This window comes from Leucoraja erinacea, chromosome 26 (genome assembly GCF_028641065.1).
Source record: "Leucoraja erinacea ecotype New England chromosome 26, Leri_hhj_1, whole genome shotgun sequence".
Taxonomy (NCBI): Eukaryota; Metazoa; Chordata; class Chondrichthyes; order Rajiformes; family Rajidae; genus Leucoraja; species Leucoraja erinaceus.
In genome coordinates this window covers 15,122,500-15,137,928 of record NC_073402.1, presented here as the reverse complement: position 1 = coordinate 15,137,928, position 15,429 = coordinate 15,122,500, and the positions used below count along the sequence as shown (strand labels likewise).

At 46.4% G+C, this 15,429-nt stretch overlaps 1 protein-coding gene across 4 annotated transcripts; it reads left to right on the top strand.

The window, feature by feature from the left end:
- The first annotated feature begins 695 nt into the window (after window positions 1-695).
- On the top strand, window positions 696-15,222 carry LOC129709681 (interferon alpha-inducible protein 27-like protein 2A). Of its 4 annotated transcripts, none has more exons than XM_055656195.1 (5): window positions 696-952; window positions 8,381-8,557; window positions 11,293-11,336; window positions 13,732-13,893; window positions 15,053-15,222. In XM_055656195.1, exons 3-5 carry the CDS (start codon window positions 11,297-11,299, stop codon window positions 15,139-15,141), a joined length of 291 nt encoding a protein of 96 aa, XP_055512170.1. In that variant the 5' UTR covers window positions 696-952; window positions 8,381-8,557; window positions 11,293-11,296; the 3' UTR covers window positions 15,142-15,222. The 4 variants fall into 4 exon arrangements, with proteins under 4 accessions (XP_055512170.1, XP_055512171.1, XP_055512169.1 ...); XM_055656196.1 differs by lacking the exon at window positions 8,381-8,557 and adding an exon at window positions 1,072-1,161; XM_055656194.1 differs by lacking the exon at window positions 8,381-8,557 and having other exon boundaries at window positions 701-952.
- Window positions 15,223-15,429: the final 207 nt, after the last annotated feature.

The following is a 15,429-nucleotide window of genomic DNA, read 5'->3' as shown; positions in this document are numbered from 1 at the left end:
ACTGAAGGGACTACAGCAGCTAAAGTGCTTGGTAAACATTGAAAATATTGGGAATTATCGCGTTTGCTCACTGCATTTCATCAAGTAAGGCATTATTTGTGGTTTTTCTTGATTCCTTTGGTATCTAAAAATTCTCAGAAGTGATAAATCTGGCTATAAATTTTTCTTCAGATGCGTTTTCATTTTGTACGTAAACACCCACGAGAACCATGGGCGATTTAAAAAAATCACAGCCAGATTTATCACTTCTGAGAATTTTTAGATACAAAGGAATCAAGAAAAAACACAAATAATGCCTTACTGTTGATGAAATACAGTGAGCAAACGGCCAATGTTCGCCAAGCACTCTGGCTGTTGTTGTCCCTTCAGCTCTTGTTTCTATCTACCGTCATTTCTCCTCACTTTTGGAATTCTGAAGTAGGTTAAAATAAATGTCTCACACGCTTATCCCGATTTCCATAATTCTTTACAGCGCAAAAATTGACAATTTCAGCGGGTTTTAACGGGGCCGCTACGCTGGAAACAATGGTAAGTGCCTACCTGTAGTTCATCGCGTGTAATCCATTTGGAGTAGTGTAGCAACAGTACGGGTCATGGGTCGTGACCAAAGATCTTAAGAGTCGCTCTAAGGTCTTTGGTCGTGATCCGACTGCCGTGAAACCTCCCTATAACTGAATGCAACGCTGATGTCACATGAGTTCAGAGGAAATGAAACTGAAGAAAATAATTTAAAGTATTTACTGAATAAACAGAACTTTAATAAGAGTCAAACACAGATATCTTGAATAATTCTCGAATAATGACCAAAGATCCTATAGCAGATCTTTGATAATGACTACTAACCTTCGGACCCGGAAGTGTACCATTGGCTTGCTACGTATATTGCGCTATTCAGTGAATGAGAGAATCTGTCGGCAAAAGACAACATAAACAAACGGAGCAACCACGGCAGGTGATGTAGACATTTTAAAAATAAGATTGATGCAATTAAGGTGGAGGTTTTACTAACAGCTTACTGATAAATACCCTGTTTTTTTTTAATCGATCATTCATTTTTACTAGTGTATGAAGGAACTGCAGATGCTGGTTTAAACCGAGGATAGACGCCAAAAGCTGGAGTAACTCAGCGGGACACGCAGCGTCTCTGGAGAGAAGGAATAGGTGGGTCTGAAGAAGGGTCTAGACCCGAAACATCAGAGATGCTGCCCGTCCCGCTGAGTTACTCCAGCATTTTGTGTTTACATTCACTCGGGGCAGTAAAGGGATTGGGAGCAGGGTGGGGGTTGTCAACCGTTACGGTCAGACATTGACAAGGGAAATTCAACTTGAATATCTGAGCAAGTTTGCAGGGAGGAAGGAAGGAAGGAAGGGAGGGAGGAAGGAAGGAAGGAAGGAAGGAAGGATTTTGTAGACAAGGCACTCCGGGGGAAAGCAGGGCTGATGTGGAATTCCCGAGTCCGCTGCCAGTTTCGCAAAATTATAGGGAGGTTTCACCAAAGATCTTTGGTTTCACGGCAGTCGAGTCACGACCCATGACCCGTACTGTTGCTACGCTACTCCAAATGGATTACAAATGAATGAATGAATGCCATTTTATTGTCACTACACACATGTACAATGAGATTAAAAGCAGCTCCTACTCAGTGCAGACATGTAATTAATCAAAAACAAAACAAAGGGGGGGGGTAAGGTGCACAATGCATTTCGTTGTCTCTGTACTGTACACTGACAATGACAATTAACATTGAATCTGAATCTGAATCTGACAGTTCTGCGGTGCTATATACATATCTATAAAAAGACAAAATGGATGAATAGAGTGAATATATAGGATTCCTATATACAGTATGGGTACAGTTATAGTACAAATTACAGTAGGTGGATAGATGGAAGTCCGGGGGCTTGGCTGTGAAGTCAATACATGTGTGAGTTCAGGGAGGTTATGGCTTTTGGAAAGCAACTGTTCTTGAATCTGTTTGTCCTTGTTCTGATGCACCTATAGCGCCTCCCTGAGGGCAGCAGGTCGAACAGGCCAAATGCAGGATGGGAGCTGTCCTTGATGATGTTCTTCGCCCTGCTGAGGCAGTGGGAGGTGTAAATGTCCGTCAGAGAGGGGAGAGGGCAGCCAATGATCTTCTGTGCTGCCCTAACTACCCTCTGAAGCCTCTCCCTGTCTGCCATGGTGCAGCTGCCATACCATGCTGTAATGCAGTATGTCAGCAGGCTCTCAATGGACGAGCGGTAGAAGGTCAGCAGCAAGTTGGAGTCCAGGTTGTGCTTCCTGAGGACCCTCGAGAAGTGCAGCCGCTGCTGAGTTTTCTTGATAACCGCTGTGATGTTGTCTGTCCAGGAGATGTCAGCGGAGATGACGCCGAGAAACCGGAAGGTGTAGACCCTCTCCACACACTCGCCGTTGATGTGTAGGGGGGCTAAGTCGGTGCTGTGCCTCCTGAAGTCGACAATGAGCTCTTTTGTTTTCTTGGTGTTAAGAGCCAGGTTGTTTTCTGAGCACCCAGCTGTCAACTTCAGGACTTCCTCTCTGTAGGCTGCCTCGTCTCCCCTTGAGATGAGTCCGACTACTGTAGTGTCGTCAGCAAACTTGACGATGCGGTTGTTGTTATGGGCCGGACTACAGTCATGGGTGTAGAGACAGTATAGGAGGGGGCTTAGCACACAGCCCTGTGGGGAGCCGGTACTCAACATGCGAGTGGAGGAGAGGTGGGGGCCGAGTCTCACAGTCTGGGGCCGGTTGGTGAGGAAGTCCTTTATCCAGGCACATGTGAGAGTGGGGAGGCCGAGAGTGACCAGTTTGTCGATGAGAATGTCCGGAATGATAGTATTGAAAGCTGAGCTGTAATCCACAAAGAGCATCCGGACGTAGCTCTGCCCCTGCTCCAGGTGGCTCAGCACAGAGTGGAGAGCTACGGTGATGGCGTCTTCTGTGGATCTGTTTGTGCGATAGGCGAATTGGTGGGGGTCGAAGTCTGGAGGGAGATAGTCCTTGATGTGCTGGAGGACCAATCTCTCGAAGCACTTCGTGATTACCGGAGTGAGGGCCACAGGACGGTAGTCATTAAGGCTGGTGATGGGAGACTTCTTCGGCACTGGGACGATTGTGGCTGATTTTAGGCAGGACGGGATAACTGCCTGGTCCAGGGAGAGGTTGAAGATTCTGGTGAAGATGACGGTGAGCTGGTGGGCACACGCTTTGAGCACCTTACCAGGTACTCCATCTGGGCCGGCAGCCTTCTTGGGGTTCACTGCCAGGAGCACCCGTCCGACATCGTGCTCCCTTGCAGTGAGTGGAGTAGTACAGGAGCCAGGTGAGGGTGGGAGCAGGACTGTAGCAGATGAGTGCTGCTGTTGTGATGTTTCAAAGCGGGAAAAGAAGCAATTTAGCTTCTCTGCCAGCGACGCACTCAGGTCTTCTGTCGTCGTGGCACAGCCTCTGTAGTTTGCGATGTCTTGTATGCCCCGCCATACCTCCCGTGTATTATTGCTGGACAGGTGGGACTCTATGCTCCTCTTATGGTCCGCCTTGGCTTTTTTAATTCCACTTTTCAGATCGGCTCGAGCAGCCCTGTACAGAGCTCTGTCACCTGACCTGAAGGCAGCATCGTGGGCTCTGAGTAGTGTGCGGACCTGGCTGGACATCCAGGGTTTCTGGTTTGGGAAAACCCGGATGTTTTTGTCCACAGTCACGTTTCCGATGCAGAACTTGATATAGTCCAGTACCATTCCTGTGAATGTTTCCAGATCCTGGTGTTCGAATATGTCCCAGTTTGTCTGTGTAAAGCAGTCCTGTAGTTTGGAGAGTGCATTTTCAGGCCAGGTTGTAACAGACTTTATGGTGGGCCTGTCACTGCGTCTGAGGGGGGTGTAGGCTGGGGAGAGCAGGAGGGAGAGATGATCTGACTGGCCGAGTTGGGGGAGGGGAATGACTCTATACGCATGCTTGATATTGGTGTAGACATAATCCAGCGTGTTCTCCCCTCTAGTAGAACACTTGACATGTTGATAAAATTTCGGCAGTACAGTCTTCAAGTTGGCCTTATTAAAGTCCCCTGCAATTATGTGAACACCTTCGGGGTGGGCCCGCTGCTGTTAGTTAATGGTGTTCAGCAGGAGAGAGAGCGCCGTGTTTACATTGGCGTCGGGTGGAATATACCCAGCCGTGACAATCAAAGATCTTATAGCGAAGCAAGATGGGTTACTCTCACGCAAACGTGTAGTACGCTCATGGGCGGATTCATGGGCGATTTTATGACTCATTTTAGCAACCTGCCTCCGCCATCTTCTTCCGCCATCTTGCTCCGCCATCTTGCTTCCGGCCAAAGATTGGATCCGCAGCGGGGAGAGGGAGTGTGCGGCCCGGGGCAGCGGGAGAGGGAGTGTGGGGCCAGGGGAGAGGGAGTGTGCGGCCCCGGGGCAGCGGGGAGAGGGAGTGTGGGGCCCGGGAGAGGGAGTGTGGGGCCCGGGAGAGGGAGTGTGTGGCCCGGGGAGAAGGAGTGTGGGACCCGGGGAGAAGGAGTGCGCGGGCCGGGGAGAGGGAGTGTACGGTCCGGGGAGAAGGAGTGCGCGGCCCGAGGAGAGGGAGTGTGGGGCCCGGGGCAGCGAGAGAGTGTGGGGCCCGGGGCAGCCCGGGGATAAGGCCTAGTGTGTGTGAAGTTGTGGGGAGGTTTACAATGTTTCTTATTTACAATGTTTCTTATTTAATGGCCCGGTCTGAAATAAAGTTCAGAGGGATCAGAATATGTGGTGTGCCCGGGATTATATACGGGATATAATTTCATGTGTGGGTTTATAAACATTTTATTCCAAGGGCAACAGGGATGAATCTAACCCTATATCACACACAAAAAGTGTTCCCCGCAATGTCAATTACCCTGCGAGTCGGGGGCGGTTACTACAAAATCAACTCAAACACTGTTTGGAGCCATTAAAAATAAATGGGGACAATTACCAGGGGACAAGAAGGGAGATTTATGAGTGTGGGGCCCGGGGCATTGATTACACGCGAGTCGGGGGATCAGGGCCTCAGGTTGCTAAAATGGGCGTGGAAAAATGCCCAGGATCCCCTCCATAGCGTACTACACGTCAGCCCATTGCATTTCGCAGGAGTAGCCTAACTTGTGTGAAGCCGGCATCTTTGTACTCGAGGGGAGGTTTACAATGTTTCTATTTACAATGTTGCACCAGTTCTTATTTAATGTACCGCCCTCTAGTCTGAAATAAAGTTCATTATTGGATCAGAAATATCCTGCTACTTGCATGCTAGCATGGTATCCCGGGGGTGTGTTATATCGGTGATAATTACACAGCATACATATTATAGGTCATTTTTATGAACCAGGGATCTGGCATTGGAGAGATACAGGCTCGGTAGAGGTGGCTTATGTGGTTATTTTCTTAGCCTGAGCAATACACCGGACGTACGGCCTCGCTTCTGCTTCCTCTCTCTTCTCCGTCTGCGCCGCCTCCTAGACCCGACAACAATCCATGGAGAGCCCGATGGTCTCGCTATGTCGTCTAGGGTGTTATGCGTGTGATGAAAGACACTCAAAACGGATGTCTGATGCTGGTCACCGATGTCCATGAGGTTCTATTACAGCGATTATGAACTTACCACAGAATTATGATCTTCTAAAAACCCTATGTCACACACAAAAATTATTCGGGATAAGCGCAATGTCAATTAAAAGTGCGAGTCGGTGGTCGGTGAGAGCTGAAGGGTTAACAACACAAAATCAACTCAACTGCACTGTTCATTATTTGTGACTTGATTCCTTTGGCATCTAAAAAAAGTGATAAAATGATTTATTTTATCGCGCCCATGGTTCTCGTGGGTTTTTACATACAAAATGAAAAAAAAGAAAAATTAGCCAGAGTCTGAGAATTTTTAGATACCTTGACAAAAACACAAATAATGCCTTGCTTGATGAAATGCAGTGACAAATTTATCCCAAATCTTCAATGTTTACCACACTTTAGCTGCTGTAGTCCCCCTCGCTTCGCAACCTTCATTGCTTACACTGCGAAGTTGGGTACATGTCTCTCACTTACCCCGACTCCCACAGGTAGCGCTCATTTTTGCTAAAATAGGGTATGCGGGCATTAAAAATGCCCAGGACGGATCCCCTCCAGTTAGCGTACTACACGTCACCCCAATTGCATTTCGCAAGAGTAGCCTATCTTGCTTGCTATGGAGGACGAAATCGGATGGGCTCGGGTGACAAAACACTTTACTGTTAGTGAGGAGAGAAATGTTTCCACTAGTGTACCAGAGTAGCTAGCTGTAAGACAAGAGGTCATAGCCTGTAAAGTGATTTCCTTCAGCAAACAAAAATGAGGAGGAATTGGATTAATCAGAGGGTTTGAGCAATCAGTTGAATTGGAATTTCGCGCAGAGGCTGTGGAGGTCAAGTCAAAATTCCTTCAGCAAAGAAAATGAGGAGGAATTTTTAAGGTAGACATAGATAGATTCTTGATTACTACATATGACCGTATAACAAGCTATCTCCACCAAGTGAGAGTAGATAAACTAAACTAAAAATGAAATTCATGAAGAAAATAACTTATTTTGGGAAAAGAAGATGGAAAAACAATCTTGGCAACATAATAGTTTGGTTACTTTATGACGTTGAGGAGAAATGATAGCAGACGGAGGGCAGGCACAGTATTAAGTCCAAACCGTCACATTTGGAATCTTGGTCTCCCCCACGTTTCCAGCAGCCCCGCAAAGTAGCGCGTACCAGGGCGGGGAGACTAACGCCACTGTCGGCAGTGAGACGGCGGCGAGACTACGCCTTAAGTAGATACCAAACGTTCTGAATAATTTCAGTACAGTCCTTTTCAAACAGTACTTTCATTACAAAGTGTTCATCGCTAATAAACATCCACTCTGACACTAAGGTTCAATCTTTACTGCAGGGAGTCAAAATCCTGTTTATTAGAAGTTCTTCAAACACATTATTTTAAATTACATTGTTTTATAAGTTTTTTCTGTCCCTCAATCTAATTTCTCTTTCCCTCTATAATTTTCTTTTTATTCTTGAATGAAAAGTACTTATACCAATTTAACCTTTCTTTGCAATCGGATTAACGTTTACACAATTGTTCAGTCCGATTAGTTAAATATTTACAAAGTTGTTCAAAGTGCCCAATTTACCTTCACACTGCCATGCAGAACATCGATAAACAAGGCAGCTTTAATTATGCGTCTGAAGAAGGGCCTCGCCCCGAAACATCAGCCATTCCTTCTCTCCAGAGATGCTGCCTGTACTATGTGAGGTCTGCCATATGATTCTACAGGGTTGTATGTACAACAAAGCATTTGACTGTACCTGTACCTGCTCACACATGACTGTGCTGCCAGATTCAGGGACAATAAGATCATAATATTTGCGGATGACACAACAGTGGTGGGACTCATCAGCGGAGATGACGAATCAATGTACAGGGAGGAAGTAAAACAACTAGTGGACTGGTGCGGCAACAACAATTTAGCATTAAATATCGACAAAACAAAGGAGATGATTGTCGACTTCAGGAGGGCGCAGCCAAAACACACACCCATCAACATCAGTGGCACCACAGTGGAGGGAGTGGAGAGCATAAAGTTCCTTGGAATGCAAATTACAGACAGTCTCTCCTGGTCCAGGAACAACACTGAGATTGTCAAACGGGCCCATCAGCGACTGCACTTCCTTAGGAAACTCAAACAGGCCTCACTCCCCACCAACATCCTCAGGACTTTTTACAGGGGCACGGTGGAGTCTGCACTCGCGTACTGCATAAACACGTGGTACTCCAACTGCAACTGCTCAGACAGGAAGGCTCTGCAGAGGGTAGTGAGGGGAGCAGAGAGGATCATTGGCGTCTCCCTACCCTCGATACAAGAACTGTTCCAGAGCCACTGTCTGAAAAAAGCTCTGAGAATAGCTAAGGACATACTGCACCCCCTCCACACACACCTGGATCTCCTGCCATCAGGCAAGAGATACCGTAGCATCAAAGCCCGGACTACCAGACTGCTAAACAGCTTCCTGCCACAGGCTGTGAGGCTGCTAAACAGTCACTCTGTACTCAGTCACCTGATTCTGCGGCTTTGCACTGACATTTTAATAACTCTGGCACTGGCCACGCAAATCAGCTGCCCTGAACATTTTAATGATTGGTTTTACTGTATTTTAATGTTGCTGTTTTATCTGCTTTTAACTATTTATACTGTTTCATCAGGGACTGGATTGTTTTTACTGTTATTATGTGTGAAATGTTTTAAGTTTCATGTGCGATGCTCTGGGAAACGTCTTCTTATTTTACACTGTACAACTGTTGCTTTGCAAGATGACAATAAAGGTTGATTATGATTATAATACAGGTGCACAACCTTTTATCCGAAGTTCCAAATAACGAAAAGCTCCAAATAGCGGACATTTTTTCAGTCCTTGAAGAAAGGTCCTTGAAGACGTTCACTGAGGGCAGCCCGCAGAGGTGACAGCGGAACCTCCTGTCAGTCCTTGAAGAAAGGGGAACTAAATCCCCATTCCTAAAAGAGGTGAGGGTATATTGCGCGGGAGGGTTAATAATTGACAATCTGCTGCTGCCTGCCCGCTGAGTTAAAAAATTCCCACAGTAGACTCACGATACACAGTGTATCGTGAGTCTTGCGTGGGAACGTTTTAACGGGCAGGCAGCAGCAAATTGTCGCACCCTTCAGTTTCACCCCACCTACACCCCTCTGCTTCCCGGCCATGTGTGTGACCCCTTCCCTCCCCTCTCCAGTTCCCCGCCCATTGCACCGGCGCGGGGGCTTTGCACTGTCTTCACGTCGGCGATGCCAGCCAGCAGGTCAGTGCCAGTCACCGGAGACGTCAGGACCAACGGGACACGGACCCCCAGGCCCACTGCAAGCATGGAGATCCCAGAGACCCACAGCCAGCAGCAGCCCAGCCCCGTTCCAACTCCAGAGGAACATGCTTCCCATAGGGACAGAAGCTGATGGTGTGCAAGGTACGTCTTGTTCTTGGGGTTGCAGATGAGGGGGCGCAGCTCGGGCTGTGATGTCTCCGGCCACCCCCCTGTACAGGAACTGAGACTGGGAACTGTACCGCCCTTGCAGGTGAGCAGGAGAGTGGGGTTGTTTGCAGTTGCAGAGGGAGGGGGCAAGGGTGGTACAGTTCACAGTCTCAGCTCCTGGCCAGGGGGTGGTCGGAGACGTCAGGACCAACGGGACACCGACTGCAAGCACGGAGATCCCGGAGACTCACAGCCAGCAGCAACTCTAGCCCAGCCCCGTTCCAACCAGAGGAACCCGGGTTGCGGATGAGGGGGCGCAGCTCGGGCTGTGGGCGAACTGCCACTTGTCGCTGTAGCGGCCTATCGGGGAACGGGTTGCGGTTGGTACTGAAATCGCCAGCCACCCCCCTGGACAGGAGCTGAGACTGTGAACTGTACCGCCCTTGCCCCCTCGCTCTGCAACTGCAAACAACCCCACTCTCCTGCTCACCTGCAAGGGCAGTACAGTTCCCAGTCTCAGCTCCTGTACAGGGGGGTGGCCGAAGATGTCAGGACCACCAGAAGCCGCTCCCCAATGGGCCGCTACGACGACACGTGGCAGTTCGCCCACAGCCCGAGCTGCGCCCCCTCATCGGGACACCGACCCCCAGGCCCACTGCAAGCACGGAGATCCCAGATCAGCAACTCCAGCCCCGCTGCAACTCCAGAGGAACACGCTCACCGTAGGGGCAGAAGCTGATGGTGTGCAAGGTACGTCTTGTTCTTGGAGTGGAGCAGCTCGGGCTGTGGGCGAACTGCCACTTGTTGCCGTAGCGGCCCATCGGGGAGCGGATTCGTCTGTAGTTCGAGGGACAGGGAGACACAGCGGCTTTTGAGAATGGTGGGCAATCACTTCCAAAGTTCTGCCCACACAGTCAGTACACCTCTCCTATACTTGTCTCCCGCACTAAGATTATCTCGCAGAGAATGATCCCATCCTAACTCTCCCTATTCTCTCCTATCCTGCAAGAAAAAACTACATTGAAGACTCAAACTCGCGATCGAGTAACTGCCGGGATCGAGGCGCAAATTCGCGACCTTGCGGATATGAGCCGAGCACTCTACCACTGCGCCAGCAGTTAAAATCTACGCTAAAAATCTTCCAATCCGAAAGCCGAAAATTTCCGAATTACGAAAAGTGTCTGGTCCCAAGGCTTTCGGATAAAAGGTTGTACACCTGTAATAACGCATGATCATCAAGAGAGAGAGAGAGAAAGACTTGAGTTAGAGAGAGGGGTTGGGAAGAGAGAAAGTGAGTGGTGAGGGAAGAGGGGGAGACATAAATTAGTCCATCTTCTGAAACACTAACTGAACTATTGAGTTTTTCGAGCATTTCTGTGTTTAATAATAATATCAAATTATTTTAATATTTCCCACCTTTCTAGATAATGAGAACGTACTCTTCTCTTTCCTAGTTCCAACTAAACGACATGGCCTTCTCTGCTTCTACTCACCTGGCATTCTTTTGCACTTGGTTACAAAACAAACTTTTTTTGCCAATGTTGCAGTGAAGGTGAAAATGGGGGGAAAAAATGACTATGTGGTTTACAAGATTAATTTTTGAGTAGCCGCAGGAACAAAGAGAGGTTTAGTTTCCTGATGTGTTAGTCACGATAGGGACCTGTGAATCGGGCTTGTACATTCAAGTCACACTTGAGCTTTGAATCCATTCTGAGAACTCAGTGTGGGTACTGGTGATTCAATGCTGAACCTGACATCTCTCAAATAAGAAATTCAACCAAACTTCCCTCAAGTCCATATAAATTATTCTCTTTGCTATGAATCAAAGAGTGCCAGGAGAGGGAGTAGATCTTGTCGTCCAGATGAATATACATACTCCTTATTCAATAACATTATCTGAAGAAGGGTCTTGACCCAAAATGTCACCAATTCCTTCTCTCCAGAGATGCTGCCTGTCCCAAAGTTACTCCAGCATTTTGTATCTATCTTTGACATTATAAGAAATTATGTGTTTGTGACCACATTATTGTTTGTTGAAGAGCACATGTTATAGTATACAATTACCTTGCATGATAAATGACAACAGTGGGGCAACGTAAGCGGGATAACGTAGAACTTCTGTGAATGGGCATAGATGGTCGGCATGGGCCTAAAGCCCTTTTACATGGTGTATCTCATGGGGAAAAAAACGTTACCTTTAAACCGTTCTCCAAAGTATGTAAACGCAACTTCAAGGCAAGATTTATTTTAAATTGGTTATTTTTCTCTTCACAGTGACATGGTTCTTAAGGAAGTTCTTCTAGTGGGTGCTGGTGCTGGTGAGTGGAATCAATGAGTAAACATTGTGGGAGCGGTTAGGGTTGGCCTATTCATTGGCCTGGACCATCTGACACTCGTAGAGTAGTTCCAGCCACAACTGCACATAGATCCTCTTATTTCTGAGGTTCTGGGGAATGGGTGGAATCCTTTACCATTACTGAACTGCTTCTATATTTTCACCGTTCAGTGACCATGGTTGCTCAGAACAAAAACGTCTTGCCCTCTGTCGGACGATGCTCTCTTCTTCCTGCAGCTCAGGATCAGCAGGAATATTTGGCAGCTCTAGATTACTGAATGACCAGAGGCCTCTGACTGAGTGGAAGCCCAGGAAAGAACTTGTTCTTGGGTCTGATTTGGGACTGTGGAGGGGACGGGGAAAGTGGGGATGGGATTACATGAAGGGATAGTTCGTTTAGTTTAGAGTAAAGGGCCTGTCCCACTTGGGCGTTATTTGCGTGTCATTTATGCGACATCATTTACGCGTCACGACGCACGATGCAACATCATTTACACGTCACGCAAATTACGCCCAAGTGGGACAGGCCCTTTACATCGCGGAAAAAGGCCCTTTGACCCACCAAGGCCGCACTGACCATCAATCCCCGCTAATATATCGCTTAACATTGCTAATATATACCAAAATAAAAGATACAACATGCTCAAATGTATCACCTCTTATCTCAACATATGTGTAATTACGTAGCAAACTTAATACAGAATCCATTATTATTCCAGCCTTGTGGTCTTGGACGTACATAAACAGTCATAAATACTGGGCCATGTCATTACAACACTTTACACGAATGCGACATTGAGAAAGAGCAAATGACCTGTGACCAAATGGCCTGAGGGGCCCATTGCCTAATCAGACTTTTTAAGATATAACTTATTTTCAATACAAGATTATCTAAGATACATTTAATATAAAATATACTATACTGCCAGCCCAAGAATCCATTTAGTCCACAATGTCCATACTAGTACTCTGGAAACCAGTCCCTTCAGCCCACAACACCCATACTAGTGCTCCAGAAAGCCCCCTCCCCCCTCCCACTGACCCAACAGGTCCCACTTAGTCTTGTAATCTTATAGAGCAAGGGTTAGTGCTAAGAGCCTGAACCTCCTCTAAATGTTTATATTATAGAGGAGACAGTCACGAAGCTGTACTTGTTATCTCGCTTATGTTATATTATTTTCTTAGCCTTGTTAGTGTACTGAGAACAAGGGTTACTGCTTTTTGCTGGCTTTGCAATTTAATAGGAGAAGGTGAAGAGCTTATCTTAGTTTTAGCTGAATCCATTTTGTAAAGTTTAAATCTTTTAACTTCCACACAATATGTGTGGGAAAATAAAATGATACTAAATAAGATTAAACTAACCCGATCTCCCGGAGGCTCAGCACTCCAACTCCCCCTCCCATTCCAAATCTGACTATTCCGTCCTGGGCCTCCTCCATGGCCAGATTCCCATCACAATTTGGAGGAGCAGCACCTCATATTTAACTTGAAAGTTTACACCCCAGCGGTATGAAAATTGACATCTCCAATTTCAGGTAGTCCTTGCTTTCTCCCTCCTTCCCCTCCCCTTCCCCAGCTCTCCCACAGCCTACTGTCTCCGCATCTTCCTTTCTTCTACCCCCACCCCCACATGAGTCTGAAGAAGGGTCTTGACCTGAAACGTCCCCTGTTCTTTCGCTCCATAGATGCTGTCTCACCCGCTGAGTTTATCCACCATTTTTGTATACCTGAGACTAAATGAGATTAGTGCAAGTGGATACATTGGTTTGGGTGAGCTGAACAGTCAGAGCATAGAATTTTATGACACTGATACCCTAATTCAGTATTTTCTTTTTCTGACTGCTGTTTAGAGAGATATTACCCTTTCTCCTCAGTGTCTGTACTGCACAGTTTCTTGCTACTTATTTGAACAGGTTTCATTAAAGGCTTTGCTGAGTCGAGGGAGGAAGTCCTGTAAGATACTAAGATGAGAGATTAAATGTGCTGTGTATGTGCCCCTTCAGCTTTATGCCAGCCACAACGTGCCCATAGCGCAGCCCCTTTGATTTGGTACCGAAGTGATCACTAAAACGTAGTGTTGAGACAAATCGCCCATAGTAGACGTGAGTAGTGAAGAAGGGTCTCGACCCGAAACGTCACCCATTCCTACTCTCCAGAGATGCTGCCTATCCCGCTGAGTTACTCCAGCATTTTGTGTCAATCTTCGGTGTAAACCAGCAGTTCCTTCCTACACAGTGAATAGTGCATGTTGTGTGGAGTGTTACCTGGCCCATCATTAAATTGCATAGACTGTACCGCCTAAATGCCCATGTGTTCTTGGTTGGTGTTCAGCTCCTGTTTTAATGTACTCTGATCAAATGGCATGTTTCTTCCTCTAGCCACTTTCATTGCTGCAGCCCCTGTAGTTTTAGGGGCAACGGGCTTCACCGCCTCTGGGATAGCAGCCGGTTCTGTCGCTGCAAAGATGATGGGTGCCACAGCTGTTGCCAATGGAGGAGGTGTTGCAGCTGGAAGCATGGTGGCTCTTCTTCAATCAGCTGGTAAGGTCCAATGAAAAGAAATGAGCATTTTTCAATCTTCCTTGCTTAAATCCTTTGTGCTGAAAATTGATGTAGAATAACTTTTTCCATTAAATGCTCAACAGTTACAAAAATGTTTTCAACAAAAGCTTTACATTGTACCTCTTATACGCGACAATAAACTAAACCTAAACGTATCTTGTGCAAATAATATAATTGTGCTACTTTTTAATTTCAACAGTGTGCAAATATAATCTGTTTTGGCCTTTCTGTAAATGAAAAAGAAAGAAGTTAATAAGTTATAGGAGCAGAACTAGGCCATTTGGCCCATCAAATCTACTCTGCCATTTAATCATGGCTGATTTGTCTTTCCCTCTCAACCTTATTCACCTGCCTTCACCTCCCCTTATCCATGACACCTGTACTAATCAAGGATCTGTCAAATTCCACTTTAAAATATATTAGGGCTATGGTCCTAGACTCTCCCACCAGTAGAAGCATCCTCTCCACATCCACTCTAACCTGACCTTTCACTATTCAGTAAGTTTCAATCCTTCCCCCACATCCTTCTAAACTCCAGCGAGCGAGTGAGTACAGGCCCAATACCATCAAACACTCATCTGTTAACCCAATCATTCCTTGGATCATTCTCCTAAACTTCCACTGGACCCTCTCCAAGACCAACACATCCTTCCTCGGATGTGAGGCCCAAAACTTCTCTCAATACAGCCTGACCTGTGCCTTATAGAGCCTCAGCAAAGTTGAGTTAATTGCAAACTAACTTTATGGGAATCCTGCACCTAAACTGTAGGCCCCCAATATCCTAGAATGGAGATTTAAATGTGCTACACGGGAGGGGGAGGGGGAGGGGGAAATTAATGCAGCAGCTATGGAGGCAGGCAAAGGTAGGTAGAGGATAATCGAACAAATCCAGTGGGCAGAGATGTAGGAAAGAAGCTGTTCCTGCACCTGGTGATGTGTGACTTCAGGCTTCTGTACCACCTGCCCAGGCATGGTTTGGATGGTGGGGATCCTTAATGATAGATGCTGCCTTCTTGAGTGAGCACCAGGTGGCATTGTACCTATGCTGCTCAGAAATAAGGTGTTGATTGTTAATAATTTCAGGGTGTCTCAGTTTGTTTGCAGTTTATTCTTATTTGTTTTTCCCTTTCCTTTATAGGAGCAGCAGGACTGTCATTCATTGCTAATGCAGCAGTCGGGGCTGGAGGTGCTGTAACCGGTGCATTGCTTGGACGCTGGAGAAAATAACCTAAGATAAATTACCATTCTTCCTAAACCCTGAATATGATCCAAAATGTATTTGATTATTAAAAGTCCACATGTAAAGCATTCAGTTTTACTGATCTGAATTAATTATCTTGCTACTGGTTTAATTTACAATTTTTTTGATATTATAAGCCACATTTCAATGAACAACCTTAGAAGCATTTGGCATTGCTTCTCATGTATAGTTTGTTTACACAGTACACCTAATTTGAACTGTTGTGGCTTGAATTAAAGATGTGAGAATTATTCTGAGATATACATATTTAAATA